The 21,586-nt window shown below is 41.5% G+C and overlaps 1 protein-coding gene across 6 annotated transcripts in view; it reads left to right on the top strand.

The window, feature by feature from the left end:
* The window catches only part of CLDN10 (claudin 10), a gene marked incomplete at both ends in the record, with an annotated part of 111,535 nt that overhangs the window by 73,512 nt on the left and 16,437 nt on the right, over positions 1-21,586 (top strand). For 4 of the 6 annotated variants that reach the window (XM_079778543.1, XM_079778540.1, XM_079778542.1 and 1 more), the window contains one exon: positions 21,416-21,577. In XM_079778543.1, the coding sequence (XP_079634669.1) occupies positions 21,416-21,577 (162 nt within the window). Of the gene's footprint in view, positions 1-14,321; positions 14,542-21,415; positions 21,578-21,586 lie in introns of those variants that run through there. The other 2 variants (XM_079778541.1, XM_079778538.1) reach the window with 1 other exon arrangement.

Here is a 21,586-nt window from a genome sequence, read left to right as displayed (position 1 = left end):
AAGAGCTTGAGTAGTCGATTACAGTCTCATGTTTGTTGGAACATTGTTTTTCACTGACACTGATAATACCGGATTAATACTTACAACAATCTTTTTGTTTAGAACTGAAAGAGATACGTAGTGTTTTTGGTTTTTTTTCCAATTTTTTTAATTAAGGTATTATATTTGTACATATCTTACCATTGCCCCCCCCCCCCCCCACTCCCATAACGTAGTGTTTTTAAAGTTTCAAGATTTGGGCGTTGAGGTTTTCTGGACGTGTCCTGCTTAAGAAAGCTTGTCCACCACAGTAGGCATAGGAAGTTCCTTGCCGTTGACAAGTGTGTGATTTGGAACAGCGTGTGGAACAGCCACGTGGCCCTGTGGCCCAGGGCCCACACTGAGAAACCAGCAGCTGTGCATGCTAAACCTGGCTCGTCATTAACCTGCTGTGGGACCTTCTACAAATTGCTTCATTCCAGCCAGGAAAATAAACAGAGGCAGCAGTGCCCTAGGATAGAGCTTAGGGAATTAGGACGTACACACTTGGAGCTGAAACTCTCTCTGCCTTTCCTTTCTTTCTTTTTTTTTTTTTTCCCTCTCTTTTTTATTTATTTATTTATTTATTTTTTAAATTTCTTTATTGATTAAGGTATCACATATTTGTCCTCATCCCCCCATTCCCATCCCACACCCCTCCCCACGCATGCCTCCACCCCCCTGTTGTCCTTAACCACTGGTTAGGCTCATATGCATGCACACAAGTCCTTTGGTTGATCTCTCCCCTTTACCCACCCTCCCTTACCCTCCCTCTGAGGCCCGACAGTCTGATCCATGCCTCCTTGTTTCTGGGTCTGCCTTTCCTTTCTAACACTGGTCGGGGATGGGAGGAATTTGAGATGGCCAGGCTGAGGTGGCTATTCTTTGCTTCCAATGGAAAGAGGCAAGTATAAGCAAGTGAACAGAACCAGGAGGGAGTGGACAGCAGAGGTAAGGATGAATGAAATTGAGAACTGAAGGGTAGATCTCGGGAGTGGTGAGAAAGATTTCTGGATGATTCTAACTCTCCTGCTGGTTCCATATTAGCACAACGACTCCATCACGTGCTTAACACTTTTGCTCTGTGTGCGGACCTTCCTTTCACTCCTATTTCTCTTTGCCTTTGTCTCCACATTCCTTCTTGTTTTTCCTCTGTCAGCCCTGTCTGAAGGGGAGAAGGAAACAATATTCTCCTACTGAACTTTTATTTCCTCCCTCTATTGTTAGAGCTAAGAAGAATTTTAGACTCTCTTCAACATTCACTTTTCAGATGGGAAAAATAGACCCAAGTAATTATAAATTAACAAAGTAGCGACAGCACCAGTACAGGATGCTAGGTCCTTTATTTGTTTATTTATTTGTTTGCTTATTTGCATTTTTTTACTAAATTTATTGGGGTGATATATATATAAATAAAAAACCAGAACGACCAGAACAACTGGTCACTATGACGCCCACTGCAGCCAGTGACCTGGCCTGATCGGGGGGAGTGGGTGGGGCCAGCTGGTGGCCCCTCCCCCAGTCGGCCCTACCCCTGACCACCCCTCCCACCCCAATAGGGGGCAGGGCCGGCCATCCATCCTCCTGCAGCCCTTCCCCATGGCCAGCCCCACCCCTGATCAGCCCCCACCACCCCATTGGCCTTCAGCCCCTCCCCCCAGCCAGCTCCGCCCCAGGTCGCCCCCCTCCCCACACCAATCAGGGTTGGGACTGGCAGGCCAACCTCCCACGGCCCCTCCCTCAGCCCCATTCAGGAGAGGGGACTGGCGGCCCACTGCCCACAGGCCCTCCTCATGGCCGGCCCTGCCCCCAATCAGCCCCCCACCCCAATCAGGGGTGGTCCCGCTGGCCAATCGCCCAAGGACCCTCCCCCCAGCCATCCTGGCCCAGATCAGGCCCCAATCGGGGCCGGCCAACCTCCCACCATCTCCTCCTCCCAACAGGCCCAGCTCCAATCCGCCAATTGAGGTCCGCCTGGCCAGACCCCACCCATGCATGAATTCATGCACTGGGCCTCTAGTTGGTTAATAAAATCATATAGGCTTTAAGTATACAATTCTATAATATATCAACAGTATATTTTATTATGTGTTCACCACCCAAAGTCAAATCTCCTTCTGTCACCAAATGTTTGACCCCCTTTACCTTTTACTACCCTCCTCCCCACCTTCCTTTCCCAATGGTAACCACCATGTTGTTATCTGTGTCTATGAGTTTTTGTTTGTTCATCTGTTGCTTTCAGCTCTATATCCCACATATGAGTGAAATCATATGGTGCTTGACTTTTCCTGTTGGACTTAGCATGATATTCTCAAGATCCATCCATCTTGTCACAAATGGCAGTATTTCACCTTTTCTTATGGTTGAATAGTATTCCATTGTATGTATGTATGTGTATGTGTGTGTGTGTGTGTGTGTGTGTGTGTGTGTATGTCACATCTTCCATATACAGTCATCTATTGAAGGACACTCCTGTTGTTTCCATGTCTTGGCCACTGTGATTAATGCTCCAATGAACATAGGGGTAATGTATCTTTACAAATAAATGTTTTGAAAGTTTCAGGTAGATACCCAGAAGAGGGGTTGCTGGGACACATGGTAACTCTATAATACTTTGAGGAGCCTCCATATTGTTTTCCATAGTGGCTGTACCAGTTAACATTCCCACCAGCAGTGACTGAGGGTCCCCTTTTCTCCAAAACATCTCCAACGTTTGTGATTACTTGTCTTGGTGACAATAGCCCTTCTAATAGATGTGAGGTGGTATCTCATTGTGATTTTGATTTTCATTTCCCTAATTGCCAGTGAGGTTCAGCACCTTTCCATGTATCTGTTGCCAGGTCCTTTAAAGGGCAGTCCAGTGCTACTTCTTTACATTGCACTCAAGGGTAACAATAAACACACACACACACACACACCTTCCAATGCTGTATTGACCTTATATTTTCATATTTAAAAATGGTATGCTATGTTCATTACTTTAACACAATAGGAATTAGGGCAGGGTGGCATTTAAACTCCATTATTTTGTGTTTAATAAAGATTATTTTATTCAGAATATGAATGTATGTACTTCAAAAGTCAATGTGATTTTGAAATGTAGTCACAGATGTGGTTCCTCTTTGGCTCTATTTACCAGATATAAAACATTGCACTGGAAATGTGTATGCTACATTCAGTAAATAAATAAATAAATGTTATAGTTAAAGTCAGAGTCATAGTCATAACCATAGTAAAACAGAAGTCATAATCAGTAAGGAGCCACATTCACATTTGTCCATTGATTAGGTAAAGTGAACATTAGTATATATGGGGAAGTCTAAAATCCACCCTTTTGAGCCCTGACCAGTTTGGCTCAGTGGATAGAGCGTCGGCCTACGGACTCAAGGGTCCTAGGTTCGATTTCGGTCAAGGGCATGTACCTTGGTTGTGGGCACATCCCCAATAGGAGGTGTGCAAAGAGGCAGCTGATCGATGTTTCTCTCCCATCGATATTTCAAGCTCTCTATCCCTCTCCCTTCCTCTCTGTAAAAAAATCAATAAAATATATTTAAAAAAATAAATAAATAAATAAAAAATAAAATCCACCCTTTTGAGAAGTATTGTGTCCTGAGTTTGAGAGTCAACTGGAGCTTTTGAGGTGGTGAGAAAAAAGAGAGGTGCTATTTTAAGTAAGTAGGGTTGAGGTGGTGCATACTACTTAGAACTGAGCTTGGTTTTTCTTAAACCAGTGAAATACAAGCATCATGAAAGTCAAAAGTAATTCACTGTTAGGAAAAAGTATACAAGAAACTGGTGAGCCTAATCTGTGATCAAATTTACCATGTAGCTATTCCTGGTAGATTCTCAGTGCAGGCATATGTCAGAAATATCGCAGGTTTGGTTTCAGACCACAGTAGTAAAGCAAATCATATCATTTTTGCTGGTGGAGGGTCTTGCCTTCAATTCGTAAAGAACACAACATCTGTGAAGCTCAGTATTGCAAAGTGCAATAAAAGTGCACTACTCTGCTAGAGGTCAACTCTGTTTACAAACGGAGAAAAATAAACAAATGAAAAAACATATTGCATTTTCCTAAATTCACATTGTGTGATTGCAAACCATCTGTAGAAAAATTCTTTCGTGATAAATATATTATTTATAATGTATAATATAGTGGGTTGTCAAAGACCAAAGGAATAATTATTTGAGGATTAACTTGATCATTTGAAGTATAAAATAAGGCCCCATATTTGTTGCAAAATTATAATTTGAAAATATATGACTTTACTTCATTTAAAAAGGTTATTTACTTGGAAGAGTAACTAAAACTTAGATATTTACAAATGGACTTTGAGAGTTTATGCTTAATACTCCATTCAATGTTTTATCATTTATCCTTTTTGATTAATACAATTGAATCCAACAACTACTTATCAATGCTCATAATTATTCAGTTTTGTAACATCTATGCTTTAATTCATTTCATATTTGGAAATTAACATAAAATAATGACTTATATTTGCTTTCCTCCTTTCCAGTATATAAACTCTAGAAACTAACAAACAGAAAATCATTCAGGTTGCTTAACCAAATTTTATTGGCTACTTCATTTGCCATGTCAAAAAAAATAAAATATAATCTTCATATCATGTTTTGATTGGAAAACAAAACATTGCATAACTCTGTAGGATTACATACATGGGTGAATTGTATGTTGGGGAAGTAGTTGACTTAGGGCATATTTGTTTGTCAGAAAGCTTTGTGTTCCAAATCCTAGAGGTGTGGCATTATAATAATCACAGGCAAAACATGACATCAACTTTGTTTTTTAGGTCTTTTCAGTAATTCTTTCTACAAACCCTAAATCAAACATAGAAACAACAATTGCTTTGAACCACAAAAAGAGGTGTGCCAGTTATCTGTCTACCCTATTATCAGCAAACATTATTTCCTTTCTTTTGATGTTACTATTCAAAAGCCATTTATACAGATGACTCTGCATTTACCTGAAACAAAAACCTCCTAGAAATATACTTATTAATATTTCATTGGAAAAAAACATAGCATTGAGAAGAACCTGCATGAAAGTGATAATTTTCACTTTTAAATATTTAAACCTTGCTTATAATTCAAATTTTTCTTCAGCACTCAACTCGAACAATTTTTCAAATTCATACACTTTTGAAGAATAACATATACAAAATATTATTCCAATTAGTATCATACTTCAACATACACTTAGTAAATTAATATACATTAAGAAGTCATTGAGGCCTGGCCTGCATGGCTCAGTGGTTGAGCATTGACCTATGAACCAGGAGGTCATGGTTTGATTTCAGGTCAGGTCACATGCCTGGGTTGTGGGCTCAATCCCCGGGGGGGGGGGGGGGGGGAAGGGCATGTAGGAGGCAGCCGATCAATGATTTTCTTTCATCATTGATGTTTCTATTTCTCTCTCCCTTTTTCTTCCTCTCTGAAATCAATAAAAAAAATTTTTTTAAAAGAAGTTACTTGTGGATTCCAGTTTCCTCCTCTGTAAAATGATGAATTAAATAATTTTTAAAGTCTTTCTAATTCTAATATTCTAGAACTATAAAACATGTGTGCCATATTGTTTTTAAACAGCATCAAACTAAGTATATATATTTCAGTAAAAGTCAAATAGACATAAACGTAGATGGAAAAGCTGCATCTGAGCTATTTCCTTATAGGCTTTAACCACATGGTGAAACATGGGGAAGACAGTGATGATGAAGTAGTTTCGGGGCTTGGCTGCATATGGCAGGGGCTCCTGTACCCACACTCTGCTGTCCACGCTGTGGGATTGCAGCCACACAGATGACGGAGCATCTTTTTTGAATTGACTCAAAGGCACCTTGTAGACCTGCAGGAGGTCCTAAAATGTGATTATTCTCTCATCTTAGTGTATATTGTCTGATACACTAAATCTTCTTCTTACCTTGTTCTTGTCTCCACCAGTAGAATGTAAGCTGTGTCAGGGCAGAGATTCTGTCTGTTTTGTTTACCATATCCACAAAGTGTGAAAGGATGCCTGCAGCATGATAGGCACCCAATAAATGTATTTTGAATTATAATAAATGAATAATGCTCTTCTTGAAATGGAAGGAAAAACTGAGTGAACTAAATGGGCTTTTTTAGCATCTCATGGCAATAAATCCCACCCTCTTACACTGGCTTCCCCAATCTCTTTGAATTACCAGAAATCAAAACCACTGGCTGAAGTTTTTTCAGGTCACTATTCTCATAATAATTGGTCATTCTTCCCAGCTTCAGGGATGTTCAATAGTCTCTGATCAACTCTGTTTTCTAAATCATTTCCTTAAAGGCATCCCCATCAAGTTCCATGACAGCTGAGGTTGCCTTTAAAGATACTGTTAAGGAAATGGAGACAAAAATCAGTGGGCAAGAAAACTTGCCTTTTTGGCACACCTAGCAATTATCACATAATATTTGGTGATGAGGAGATTCTGGTCACAAACTTCTTTTCCAGCACTTGAGCAATTTAGCTTTAAAGAAAAAAATCAAAGAAGAGATTGGTCCTGCTGATATGATCTTCATGCTTAATTCAGTCATTGTATTCTGCCTTTTCCTCATCTCCCAAAACACAGGACTAATTATGGCTCTTTAAATGTATTAAATCTCCAGTGCTCAGATGTGTATAGATATAGTTTTCAGATATCTATCTATCTATCTATCTATCTATCTATCTATCTATCTATTGAGATGGCTAAAGCAACCCAATGAAGCAGAAGTTGGTCAATGTCCTGCTCCCCCCCTCACTCCACACATACACACAAACTCATATTAAAAATCCCCTTCATCATCTCCTACGCTTATCACCTTCACTTCCAATCAATGTTTTAACAATTAGAGAAAACATTCTCTTTTATTATATGTCACTCTTATTCTCCCTTTATTTTTATCTCTTAGCCTCTATTCCTTTGCGCTTGGTGTGTGTGTGTCATAACCGGGTAAGAGGAGGTCAACAAAGAACAACAAACAGTAATGGACCCCAAAATGTTTGGATAATGACCTTTTAACTTTGGATACAGTAACATCTGAAACTTTTGAGTATTTGTATTTTTTATCTTTAAACACATGTTTTTGAATGTCTTCAAAACATAGATGACTAGGATATCATTTAAACATAAGGAGATGAACTTCGGAAATGGACAAATTTGGGTTTAAAGTAGTAATATGACAATTATATAGTCAGATAAAAACAAGTGTGCTTCTAAGGATATGAAAAAACAAGAATCATCCTGCACTGCTGTGGACACACCAGGCAGTATGGTCATTCCAGAAACAACCAGCCATTGCATTTTAACCCATGAATGAGACACTTTTCCTTTGTTTGACTGTAGCATACATTTTGTCAGCGAATATGGGTCAAACTTCATCAGAAAGCAAAATAAACATAAGGAAGACAGGCCTAGCACGGTAAACAACACAGACTGCAGAACACCCCCAATTCAGGACAAGCAGGGAGAAGGGTGGGTGCTCATTATTTTCTAACTGGCTGACAGTATGGAAAAGACAGAGTTAACAAAGTACTCCAACGAACTGTGTACTAGTCTAATGTGTGTATACATATGTGTGTATACAGACATGTATACATACGTACATACATCTACACAAACACACACACATTTTAAGATAAATGTTCTAAACACAAACTGTGATATAATGAATCAGCCTTGCCCAGAACATTGTTAAACAGAATATTACTGAACTTCAATTCACCTATTGCAAGATCTAATCAAACAATGAAATTAAATAAGGAAATTAGGTACCCTGTTCAAATCTGATTATAAAAGCCATTCTTCTGCATTATAAAGATAAATACAAATGATCTGGAATTGCTTCAATTCATGTTTTGTGGGTGTGTAGGTTCATATACTCAGTGGATAGTAACTGAATACTCTACACAAACTACAGAGTTGTCTTGGTTGGAAGCAATTTATTACAAAGACTCTAGAACTAAGGGGGCTATGTTGTTAAACCCCACCTCCTTCTAGAACAAGTTTTCCCATCTCTCTGTGATTTGGGTGTACAGATGAGAATCTGTACAAAGGGAATGAAAATGCCACCTACTTTGTATGGCTGTTATTAAATGAGTTAAGTACTGGAAATGGGACTGGTATACAAAAGGTACAGTATACGTTTTTATTAGATTAAAAAAATAGAAGAAAGCCTACATTTGGAAAAACAACAACAACCACCTCACAAGTATTTGCTTATGGGTATGTTTCTGGAAGAACTTGCATTCTTGACTCATAAAAATTTCGTTTTAAACTTCCAATAATTTTTCCCATGAAGTGAGCCAAATGGTAAACATGGGATTTCTGAGTACTTTTAAATAAAGAAACCTCTCACTAGCTCTCTTCTGAGGACCAGGGAGAGGGGAAAGTCTCTTCATTTGTAACAGGCACTAGAAAGTGCTGTTTCCCCCCTTTACCCGCAGTAATGTAGAAAGGTGAGGGCTGTGAAAACAATCCTCCACTTCTCCTCAGTGCCCACCCATCTTCCTTTCTCAGTGCCACCTTACTCCTCCTCTCCACTCTTTGGCAGGTCCCTGCCCCCTTCTCATCTCTTTCTTTTAAAATCCCTTCCTTTCGCCTTGCAGTTTTCCATTACCCTTATTCTATCTTGTAGTTGTCCACCTTTTACATTACCTACCTTCTAGTTTTCTCACTTTTGTCACACTTCCTTTGGACTGCTCTCTCTCTCTCTCTCTCTCTCTCTCTCTCTCTCACACACACACACACACACACACACACACACACACACACACACAAAGCTTGCTTTTGCTCCCTGTTTTCTCACCCTCTGCTCTCAGCACCTACCTCTTCTTTGTTGGCACTCTATAAACACTTCCTGTTTTTTGACGTTAAGATTTGAAATATAGCCCATTCTTGTTTACTTACTACATGTCAGACTAACTCTGACTAATACCACTTTTAGGAAAAATGTGACTTTATCACTTCAAAGGGAGGCAAGGAAATGAAAGAGCATGAATGAACTGAATAATACACATTTAAAAAATTGAATATCTACCATGTTCCAGGTCCTTTATATACATTGTCTCTCATCCTCACAATAACTTCGAAAGAAGCTATTATTTATTCCTGTTTTATAATTGAAGAACATAGCCGAACAATTAGGTGACCCGCCTAAGGCCATTCAGAGCTAGAATTTTATCCATCTTATCAGTTGGATAAGATGTCCCCTATATCACCCTGCTTCCTAAGTGAATTGAACTACCATGCTATATCACGTTTCTGATAAAATTGACAATTGAAGATGACACTGTCAATAGAGATTGTAAGAACATTATCCTCATGCACTTCCCTCCCCCAAACAATCCTCCACTTTTCCTCAGTGCCCACCCATCTTCTTTTCTCAGTGCCACATTACTCCTCCTCTCCATCATCCACCCCCTTTAAATATAGCTAGGGAGGTAATGTCAGGAAGTGGGTAGAAAGGAAAGCAGTGAGAAAACTCTTGCCTCCCTTCTCTCCTTGTTGATTTAGTCTGTGATTGGGCGAGCTCATTAGGAATCATAGACTCAGAGACTTTTAGAGTTCAAAGTGTTCTTGGAGACCATCCAAAATAACTCCTTCATTTTAGAAATGAGGAAGCTGCAACTCAGATCAATAAAACTTGCCCAGAACACAGATTTATGTGCTACCCAACCTGGGTAGGTTGAATTAATATTCGTAAGATGTTTATTGACCAGCCAAATATAACCAACCATCTGCAAGCCCTGACGGTTCCAGCATCTCAGAGTGAGAGTCATTCCAGGCTGGAAAGGTGTTCACCAAGATAACTCTGAGCTGCTGGGGCCCAAACCTTACCTGTTCAGGGGCTCCGGAGGAATCTCGAAGGCCCTAAGACACCTCAGAATTGAGAATGAGTGTGTTTTAATTGAATGCATAAAAAACAAACCCACAAGATATATGGCACCCACTTGTAATAGGCCCATTGAAATATTCCGATGCAGTACAGCCTCAAAGGGTACCAAAGTAGCAAAATAAGGCACTGTTTGTTTTCTTATAATTTGCAAAAAAAATATATGTAGACAGACATATATATGATCAGTGATGCAATAGTAAGTATGAGTGTTCATTCTCAGAACTACACCTATCACTCTGTGGCTTTCATTCTAAGTAGATTACAAATATCTAGAGCATTAGATAAACTAAGAGTGTTAGGGAAATGGAAGGAAAAAGAACACAGATATGCTATTTTACTATCTCAGTATCGGTATTAAAGTCTTCTCTGACGTGGTGTAACTATATTTGGCTCCTGGGCAGTTGTTTTTTTTGGGGGTTTTTTTTTTTAGCTAATGCTGCATTTATCATGACTTCAGTTTCTTCCCAGCTGATTAGATGCATGCTACTAGGAAGGAGCTAATGTATACTGAAACCAAATTTTATGCTTAGAAAATCCTTGAGCTGTTGAAAGGCACACCTGTGTTGTTTGGCAAATGAGTTGAATCTCAAGTAAAGAATTTCTGCAAATCTCCTGCTCAGTTGGCTAAACTGGTTTCACTCCTATTGAATAACCGCTGGGGTGGGGGAATCCTCAATTTTTCTTTAATAAGCATAATAACTCCAAAGAAATAACTTCCAGTGCTAATCCCAGTGGCTTAGGTCTCAAAGAAAGGCTCAGCATTTAGCTCAGGATGTTACATGTATTCATGTCAAATTTATTAATTTGGAGATATATTAGTTTTCATATAGGAAGAAATCTACAGGTGTTTTTATAAAGACCAAATTATTGTTAATTAAAGTGTTACTTTGAATAATTTGGAGAAGTAACTTTCTAGCTGCATTCACTTTTATATTGAAGTTAAGAATAGTTTGTTATGAATAGTTAAATAAAAAATTCATTGAACTGAATCCTAAAGAAAATAAAGAAGCATTTATCCGATGAAATGTATTCTGTAGATCGGTTTGCAGATTAACTGCAAAGGTTATTTGGCACTCTATAATCTTAAAGTGAAATGGGTCATTTATCCATTACTTCTTTTAAAAATCTTTATTTGGTCCATTCATTTCCTGGACATTCTTACGTTAAATTATGTGGTAGTCTGTACTATCTTTATGTTTCTTCTGACTAAGCTTGTTTTGAAAAGCTCAAGATATAAGACATTGTAAAATAAATGGCTGATTCATTACATAATATTCTTTAGGTATTAGAGAAAGTTAATGTTTTTCATCATTTGGTCAGGCACTTGTTGGGTCTAAAGTATAACTCTTTAAAATAAATATGCAGTACATGCCAGGGAAGAAAAAGTGTTTTGGGTTGTCCGGCCTCATAGAATGAACAAAGGATAAAGGTAGAAGATTAATCAAGTCCACAGGCATGACGACCCTAGTCTGTTTGAACTGGCAAAGGAACCAATAGTGCTGCCACCCAGGTCTTAATTGATGGGTTGCTGGTGATATTTTCAACTCCTTTAAAGTTAAAACGGTGCATTACAATCTCTACAGCAAAAGAATATTTGTTTTCAAAGTATTCAACTAAGAGGTTAATATTCTTTCTCTCTCTAATACACACCATCTGTTTTACCAAGTTAGACGTGTATCTCCAACAGTCAGAGCCGTGGTTCCCAACCTGACTATAAAACAGAAACCTCGGAGAGATCACTACTAGAGCCACTGGTGGAGACTCTGGCTTAAAGGATTTGATCTGTGGGGAGGTCGGGGGAGGGAATGTGCTTTCCTGGAAATTCAAGTTAGAATTCAGGATTTGTTTCCTCTGGAAGCTATGTTGCAATGGTGAGCTGGGTTTGTGGATTTTTTTAAGTACCACAGACAGAGCTACATTATCTGTTAAATAACTCTTGGGAACTGATCTAAAACACCAAACCATTCTTCATAGTTCCTTCTTTTAACTAATAATGTGCCTGCCTTTGGTATTAAACCATGAAATTTATAGCCTACCTGTTGATAAATTAGTAACTCTTGTGTCTTCAAGGTCGCAATACTATACTTTTTTTTGTGTGTGCCAAAAATAGGTAAGCATTTTATCTTATAAAAACAAAAAAGAATCACCAATTTTAGTGAGTAACTACCGTGAGGAAGACACAAGCCAACAAAGAGACTGTCAAACAAGGCCAGTAAATAAAGTACAAAACCAAAATTTGTAAAATTTTTAATTTAAGAAACTCTACAGGGAATGCCTTGGTTCATGACTTTTTGTGTTTTCTGAATAATAAAATGGGTCAGAAAAAGGTAGATTGCTTAGAAAGGAATACGGCATAGAAATAATTGTGGAAATATGCTGGAGGGCAAGAAACCAGATGATAAAAGCACGTTAAAAAGGCAAACCATACAAAGGAGTCGAGGATACTTTGTAGTCAGGACTCAAAGGTGACTTTCTGAATAGCAGGGAGGATGAGAAGATTGAGGTTAGGCAGGTGCTTCCCAAACTGTAAGTTTGACCCACTGGTGACCCTAACAGGAGACACTAAGGCAAGTTGGGACCAAGAGCAATACAGTGGTGTGACCAGTTCTCCATCCCACCAGGCAAACCATCTTCTCCCTTATTCTCACTTACACAAGGCAAGCACACACGCACCCACCTCCCAGGGGCTGCTGCAGAGCCAGAGTTGGATTAACCCTGTGCTGTCTCCGTTGAGATTACGGCATTTAGGTGGAAATTAAGGAGAGATAGGTTTGGGTTCAATATGAAGAAAAAAACTTTCTAAAAGGCTGTCAAAACCAAAGCAAACCATAACACACGCTTTGCCACACACTGAACCCATGACTCTGAAGGTTAGAGCGTGAACTAAATATTATCTCTAGAAAAGATAATTGTGTTTAGTGCGAGCTTGTCCTAGCGGTCCTCAGCGGTCCTTCCAAAGCTGTTTTGACGGTTCTGTGGTCCAACCTCCTCTCTTCTCCTCAAATTTCATTCTGTATCCATTTGGTTAAAAAAATAAAGTGACAAAAGGGAATTGAGAAATTCTTCACAAAGAGCCAAAGTGTTCCTGCACAAAGATTGTGAAACAGAGGGTTAGCGACTAGCTTTATTATAGTGGACTTATTTATAGGTTTTGGACCTTTGGTTACTTTTGGCAAGAAGTGACTCCTGAAAGCTCATACCAAGAGCCTTAAATAGATAAATAATAACCCCATAGTAAAGCCAGTGTCTTTGTTCTCTCATTTATGCCCAGATTCGTGACCTCAGGAGCCAAAAGTACACCCTGATCTTTATGCATACCTTGAGACAGCAATGAAGGAATAAATTAAACTTTTCAATTAGGCATGAAAGGTGGAGGTGGAAAAAACAAGATATAGAGCCGTTTCCACTGCGACAGAACCATCAATTCATAGAATAGCCGCAGACCTGGGAGCTGGGAGGGTCCCATAAGGAAGATGTCTTAGATACATGTCCTGCGTGTGGTGAGTGCACTAGTATCAACAGACCAGCATTGTGGCTGGAGCACGGAAGCTCGGGACTGCAATGAAGTCCCCGATGGAGCCTGTGCTCGCCACCTGAGGCAATCTTGAATTTAGGTCTGTGCCAAGCACCTCTTCACAATGGCTTCCCATATCCTACAGGGCCAAAAAGAACCGAAGAATTTTAGAGCAAGGCCGATTTCGAGCCCAGATCTGCCATAATAATCCCTTCCTGACAAGCAGCACAGGGTCACCCAACAAGTGTGACACGAAACCCTCTAGAGGCTGCGTTACCAGGCCCAGGGCTTGCAGGACACACAATAGGCTTTTTCTGCTCTGCGTTTACAAGGTACTCTGGAAGCCAAGCTGTTTGCCCTGGGAAGGTCTGGGAAGGGGTGGGGGAAGGTGGGACGCAACAGGTTGTCCACATCCGGCTGCCAGTCTGTCCAACAGGAGAGCCATTCTCCGCGGTCCCTCGGCCCCCGGGATGCGGGGGCGGGGGGAGGAAGGGGTGCGCAGACCTGCGCTCCTCTCCACCTGGGGCGCCGAGCACCTGCCGGAGACAAGCTAGGCCGCCCTCCTAAAAGCGCGGGGAGAGCGCTCTGCCTCCGAGGGCGCGCCCTCCGATCGCTGCGCGCCCTCCGATCGCTGCGCGCCCTCCGATCGCTGCGCGCCCTCCGATCGCTGCGCGCCCTCCGATCGCTGCGCGCCCTCCGATCGCTGCGCGCCCTCCGATCGCTGCGCGCCCCCGAACGGCGGGTCTCGGCGGAGCGGGGCGCGGCGGGGCGGGGCGCGGCGGGGCGGCGGGGCGGAGCCCGTGTTCCCGCACTCGGGGTCCGGGCTGAGTGGGAGCGGAGCGCGAGCGCTAGCGCGGCTGCAGCGGGCGGCATGGCGAGCACCGCCTTGGAGATCATCGCTTTCACGGTCTCTATCTCGGGCTGGTTGCTGGTTTCTTCCACGGTGCCCACCGACTACTGGAAGGTATCCACCAACGACGGCACGGTCATCACCACCGCCACCTTTTGGGCCAACCTGTGGAAGACATGCGTTACCGACTCCACGGGCGTCTCCAGCTGCAAGGACTTCCCCTCCATGCTGGCGCTGGACGGTCTGCATCCCCCGGCCCCTGCCCCCGACCCTCCCTCTTGTCAGGCCAGTGGACGGACGGGGCGCCCGCTTGGCTTCGGGACCCCCGCTGGGACCTCGTGGGGGTGGGGTTGATGGGAGGGGAGCAGACTCCTCTGAGATCGGTCCCTCTTTTCCCCTGGGGCCCGAGGGAGCTGGGGAGAGCCCCCAAGTTCCGTCATTCGCCTTCCCTGGACGTCTGTCCTGCATGGGCGCCCATTGGAGCCCGGGATCCCAGGGTTAGGGGGGGTGGGGGTTAGGAGGGGGACACGCAGACAGGCCTAAATGCGGCGGGTGACTCTCGGGTGTCGGGGGTGCAGGGGAGCAGTTTTGCTGTCCTGAGAGTAAAGGACACAGTTGTGGGGCCCTCGTCTCTTGCGGACGGTTAGGACACGCAGTCACGCAGAGGGGGCTTGTCTTCCACGTCGACTCCCCAGAAGAGCTGGCTTCTAAGGGTGTCATTGACTCCTCAAAGCGAAATAGGCTTGCCTGGAACTCCCTTTAGCCGTTTCGTGAATTCTTTTTAAAGTGGGCAGCAGAAAAGAAATATTATAGGGGTGCCCTCCCCCCCCCCCCACCGCGAAAAAAAAAATAGTTCTTCTACAGACGTGCCAGCCAGGGCTTTAATGCTTCCTCCAAATGTTAGGAAAATAAACAGCCCTTGAGCCTCAGCGGGTGGAGAGTCCTGGCCACTCAGAATCTCGTGCGGGAGACTGACAGGTTCTGTGTCGGTGCCTCTCCGGGCCTCCCTCGTGGTGTTCTTTTGTAAATTGTTTGCTACATCGTTTTTGTTCATTGGGCTTTCTATTGCATTGCATTATAGCAACGGGTAGAGAGATGGTCACATAGAAAACTGGCTCTGTTTTAGTCTCAAGAGAACAGTCGATATCAACGGGGTCAGAGGCGTGCTCATGCTCTAGGGCTCTTCCTCCAGGATTTTAACAGCGCAGGACTGGATGGATCCCCACAGAAATTTACATTATTTCTAGATTTGAGGTGTTTTCTTTTATTACTGCCCTGCACATTTTTATTTGCATAGCTGAGTAAATAAAAGACAAGATTTAATTCCCCTAAGATGGTGCTTGCCACGAAAAGCAAATGTTTGTTGCTCCACGGTGGTATTTGATGGAACCTGCCTGTAAGGGCCTACGTGTCCGGTTTTAGATGGGTGACACCCTGCTGGGTAAAATTAGTGGCTGGCACACTGTGGATTCCCTAGAATTGCCCTTGAATTTCCTGTGGCTCTGCAGAGCGCACATCCAGGTCGATGCTTTGAACAGGCAGCCTCTTGTTTCTTTGTTGCTGTGGTTTACGTTCAGGAATATGGGCTTAACAGTTACTGTTTTAAGCGCGTTCTTCTGTTGTGACTGTATTGTTGTTAACCTGAGATAGAGTGCCAGATAGGTATGGCTCCTTCTGTAGGACAGTTGGGGGACAAGAGAGAAGGGAGACAAATAAGAGCTCGCTGGGTATTATTACGTGCAGAAGAATACGTCTGAGGTGAAAGTGGGCATGGCATCAAGATTTGGAGGCAGAAGGAAGGAGGGATAACCCTCACTTATTTAGCTCTAGAGGGAGTTGTGAATGGAGCAAATGGAAGAGGAGTGACATTTATATACAACCCTGTTTGCAAAATAGCCTTCCATGTGTCTAGAAAAGGACTTTTAAAAACACAAATAACACCACAACTACGTACTCTTCTGCAGCGTTCTAAAATTAATAACTTATCTTCCCCAGTCCGTACATATAGAAGTAATGATTGCATAGTATTCATTCGCCTGGACAAACTGGTTTATTTAACCATTTACCCGTTGTTAGACATTGGACCCTTTCCAGCTTTTCATTCTTGTTAGTGCTTTACTGAAAAATTTTGTATTTGCCTCTTTATCTGTATGTGTGTTGTTATAGAGTGCATGCTGAGAAATTGTATTGTCAGGGCTGTAGAATATTCATTTTAATATTCAGTTTATACTGCCAAATTACATTCTACCAACAGTGTGTGAGAATACCTATTTCTCTACATTTTCATCTCTAAGTTTTTCATCTAATATTATAGGTGACATTATCATGTTATCATTTAAGTTGGCATTTCCCTGATCTGATTAGCACTGATTTTGACCATCTTATCATATATTGATCTTCTCCCCCCGCCCCTTTTGTGAATTGCTTGTCCATATCTTATACCCATGGTTCTGTAGTTTCCTCTTGGTTTAAATGATTTGTTTTCTTAAATTTGGATGTCAATCTTTGATTTGTTATAAATGTTGCACTCTCGGCCTGTTGCTTGTCTTTTAAACTTACGAGGGCTTTGACATGTGTACTATAGTCAGATTTATCAGACTCTTCCTGCTGGCTCCGCCAAAGCGGCAGATTTACTTTCCTGCATCTCCCAGAATAACATACGGGGATTCAGTGACACTGCGACAGTTTCATGGCGAGAGGAGTTGATTGCCCCATTTACCAGCGGAACTTTTCAAAGCGGCCCCCTTGACTGTCTCCACCAGGTGGCTATTTTCATTTTTGCTAGTTTGCAATGGAAAATACGGTACACAGCATTTGGAAAACACTTAACTTTTTTTCTTAATCGTCACCTGAGGATATGTGTTTACTTTAAATTGATTTGAGAGAGAGAGAGAGGAAGGGAGAGAGAGAGAGAGAAATAACAACAACATCAGTGTGGGCGAGAACATCAGTCTCCGGGCAGCCGCACCTGTTGGATGCTGATCCTGAGGCAGGTCCTGCTGACAGCATGCTGCGTGTGGACTTCCTCACACTGCCTTTGCAGTGACGGGAGAAAGTGACTCTGGGGGCCCCAGGCCTGACCGGGCGTGAGGTCCGGATTGAGAAGAAAAGCCAAGAAAGGAGAGAGAAAGCTCGTGGTTCTCCTGTCTAGTCTTAGATGGAAGAACAAGCCTCTCGGAAGCAGATGATGGAGTCATTACTCTGAATTTCCTATGGGAGCTCGAAGCTCTGATTCTTCATCGTCAGGTGGTATCAGATCACCCCAGTTTTCTCTGTAAGGAAAAAGAGGCTGAGAAAAAGCTAAATGTCTAGAGTTAGTGTTATGCCATGTTAAGACCCCAACCCTAGCTCTAACCGGTTTGGCTCAGTGCATAGAGCATCAGCCTGAGGACTGAAGGGTCCCAGGTTCTATTCCAGTCAAGGGCATGTACCTTGGTTGGGGGCACATCCCCAGTAGAGGGTGTGCAGGAGGCAGCTGATGGATGTTTCTCTCTCATTGATGTTTCTAACTCTCTACCCCTCTCCTTTCCTCTCTGTTAAAAAAAAATCAATAAAATATATTAAGACCCCAACCCTAATTTCTGCTTAGAATCAATCTTAGTATTATGGAAGGGAAGCTTCCATGAGTTTCTTATCCCCCTCACCAGACACTTTGTTCATTTTATTCATCCTGTGAAATAAAAGTTCTTGTCCTATTTTACAGATGAGAAAACAGAGGCTGAGAGATTAGCTAACATAATCAAGGGCACACAGTGGGTAAATAGAAGAACCAGAGCTAAAATTCAAAGTTCATGCCTTCTCCCCATACCGATCTTCTTTCAAAGTATTCGCAAAAAATGCACAAAGCTACGAGCATAAGAAAAGCTCATTTTTTCCTTCTCCCTTTAATATTAGCATGTGTGCTACTAGGAAATTGTCTCCACCAAGTGGCTATTTTCATTTTTGCTAGTTTGCAATGGGAAATAAGGTACACATCATTTGGAAAACACTTAACTTTTTTTCTTAATCATCACATGAGGATATGCATTTATTTTAAATTGATTTGAGAGAGAGAGGAAGGGAGGAGGAGGAGGAGAGAGAGAGAGAGAGAGAGAGAGAGAGAGATCAATCGGTTACCTCCAGTACTCCTCCTGGCCGGGAATTGAACCTGCAACCTTTTGATGTATGGGCCAATGCTCCAACCAACTGAGCCACCTGGCCAGGGTGAAACACTTAACTTTTAGGTAAGGGACACCTTGAAGGTTTCCTTTAACAGAATTCATTAAGGCCACTACATTTTACTAATTAAAAATTTCACAGTTGAATAAGCTAGTGATTTCTGTTTATTGCTAACCCATGTTCCTTTCAAAACACCACTTGAACTTTAGCTGAGAATAATTTTCAGCCAGGTTGTTTTTTTAGTATATGCCACCTATTTTTGTTAGTGGGAATGTTTGCCATTTCTTACAAGAGAATTAACTATAAATTATACTTCAGAGAACTTCTAAGTAAATATGTTCATGCTTCAGCACCTTAATGTGTTAATTAGCTATTAACGGTGTCAGTAAATTAGACCTGTCAAAAATAATGGCCTCCTTGACTAGTTTTTACCACCACTTCACTTGATGGTTTTACTTCTAAGTTTTGCCCCGAGGAACTGTTGAAAGCAAGGTTGTAGAGGTCTGCCTTGCAAAAGATAAATTCTGAGTTTGTTGGCCGTCACCTAAGGCCTGAGTCTGTGGGTGTTTTAAGGACTGGTAGCCCCTAATTCACAAAGCTCAGGCTTACCAACAACTGAACTGCATTTACAGCTGGCAGGGGAGCTATCCCTAAGGAACCCCAATCCCTGCTCTTTGCTCCCCGTTTTAGAAAATCTAGCCAATGATTGTGCTGATGAAGTGCCTTTTTTGTGCATGCGACAAAATAGCAATTTACTTATTGGTACTGTTTTCCCTCCAGAGAGAGGTGCCTTGCCCTCACATCAGGGTTTTGAGTGGTACTGAGGAAGGACCTGACCACATCAGAACCCTGCTTTCCCATCTCTACTCCCAAACATGTGCCAAGGGTTGAGATGGGAGACCTGAGTGAGAAACTCAGAACAAAAGGGTATGAGTAGTGGTTAAATAAAGTTTAAAGGCTGCTATTGTTTTCCCAGTCATATTAAGAACTGAATTTATCAGCATGGGATTCTAACCACTGTTCACCATCTGGGAAAATGCATTTTGTAGTCTACATGGCCGGACTGTAGGACTTAACCTTTTGCCAGGCTCCTGCATTTTCTATTCATAAAGCCTGTAAGGTTATTAAAGTAAATGCAAATTAAGGTTCATGGTAAAGTTTTGTAGGATAGTTGTTTTTTTACACATATATTATTGAGGTTACATCATACACACGCTGTTTTGTCCGTTTAGTGATTTCAGTCAAGAGTCAGCTAAAACACCTCAAAACCATAGATTAAAACAAAGCTATAAAGAACCCACACACTGTCCCAGTAGCCCTGGTGATAAGTGATGAGGCAGTTGCGGTTCTGGTAGACTCTCTTTAACCTTGCAAGGAACTAACAGGCTTCTCTCTCTCTGGGCTTCTTTCTACCTGCTCCCTGGGTTCTGGTAGAAGGACTTGAGGATTGAAGTTTAAAATAGAGCTAGGTCAGTACTGGGCAGCAGTCCCCCAGAGAGCCCTGCAGCATGATCATTGCTACCAAAACAAGCCTCCATTATCCCGTTTTGCTAAAAATGTTCCTGTTGCTGTTTTTGATGGTCTCACCATCAGTGAAATGATTTTGTTTGGAAGTAGTTCATGCTACAAAATAGAAGATGATTGTCATTGCAGTCTGAATATATGGGGGCCTAAATTTGTTCAATTAAATAGAACATCTTCTGTGAACTCTTTAAAATGGATCATAGGAATAGGATTAAAACTTAAAATTTCATTCTTTCCCAAAGAAACATGGACGGGAGGCCACGTGCCAGCATTATTTTCTGAGTTTATAATTCTCATAGTCTTAGAAATATTGTTCATTATAGCTTTTGTCTGAGGACACACAATGAGTAACTTTCAGTCTCTTGGCATTAACAAGGTTTTTCAGATTAACAAGTTTAATTCCAAATGTAAACCTAAAGTACATGTATGTTCATTTGCTTAACAAATATGTACTTACACCTAGTATGGGCCATCACGGTTTCAGACTGAAATATGGCATTTTTTTCATGCTGAAATGAAAATGTCCATATGTGGACAAGCTTATTAGTCTAAATCCTGTTAATTTAGCATTTCTTAGTGTCTGGATGAAAGGCAGGCTGAAGTTTATCATAACCATGACTGTGCAAATAAAAATATGTGACTAAGGAAATAAATGTTGTAGGAAGAATGATCAAACAAACCAAGAGAACAAGCTTTTAGGATTGCTTTGAAAGCATCCATTTATATGTAATCAGTTAATTTACTAATTATAAGCTATTCTTGCTGTAAATAGACAGTGCTTTTTTAAACCACGTTTTATCATATGTGCCCTGAAAAATAATACAATGCCATGAAAATAATTCTTAATTTAGGCTCCTCGTGGCTCATGATTATATTTTAGTTGTTCTCATTTACAAGCTTTCACTGATATTGGAAGATTTCATCCTTTGGGAGGTTTTGCTGCCCAATGATAAATTTTATAATGTCTGAACCACTCAGACATCTGTTTAAAAGTTCCAATGTACAAAGGAGTAAGAGGCTCGAGAGAGTGGCAGGTGATGTTTTGCACAGTGGAAGGCAGCATCACCTGGATTTTATAGTCATATCGGCATAAAGTCCATTTCTGCCTCTTACTAATTATCTCTGGCATATCATAGAAACTTGGCTTGCCTCAGTTTCCTCATATGTGAATAATAGCACCCAGAGAGCTAACCTGAAGATTATGCATAAACTGAACTTAAAAGTGTGTGGCATAGAACAGGCACTCCATGTAAGCTAACTTGTTTTCCTTTCTTGCTTGTCTTACCCCGTGTTTTAACAATTACGGTTATTTATTTGCTTTTTTGTTTTGGGGAAAACAGAACAATCGTTCAGGAGGACAATGTAGAATGAGGATTTCTCCCGGACAGCCACCTGTTTTATGTTAACATGTAAATGACCTACTCTAATTGCAGGTTATATCCAGGCATGTAGAGGACTTATGATTGCCGCTGTCAGCCTGGGCTTTTTTGGTTCCATAATTGCCCTGTTTGGAATGAAGTGTACCAAAGTCGGAGGCTCAGAGAAAGCCAAAGCTAAAATTGCTTGTTTGGCTGGGGTTGTATTCATACTGTCAGGTAAATAGT

Source organism: Cnephaeus nilssonii (genome assembly GCF_951640355.1).
Source record: "Cnephaeus nilssonii genome assembly, chromosome: 8".
NCBI classification, from domain to species: domain Eukaryota; kingdom Metazoa; phylum Chordata; class Mammalia; order Chiroptera; family Vespertilionidae; genus Cnephaeus; species Cnephaeus nilssonii.
This window is presented reverse-complemented; position numbering and strand designations above follow the sequence as displayed.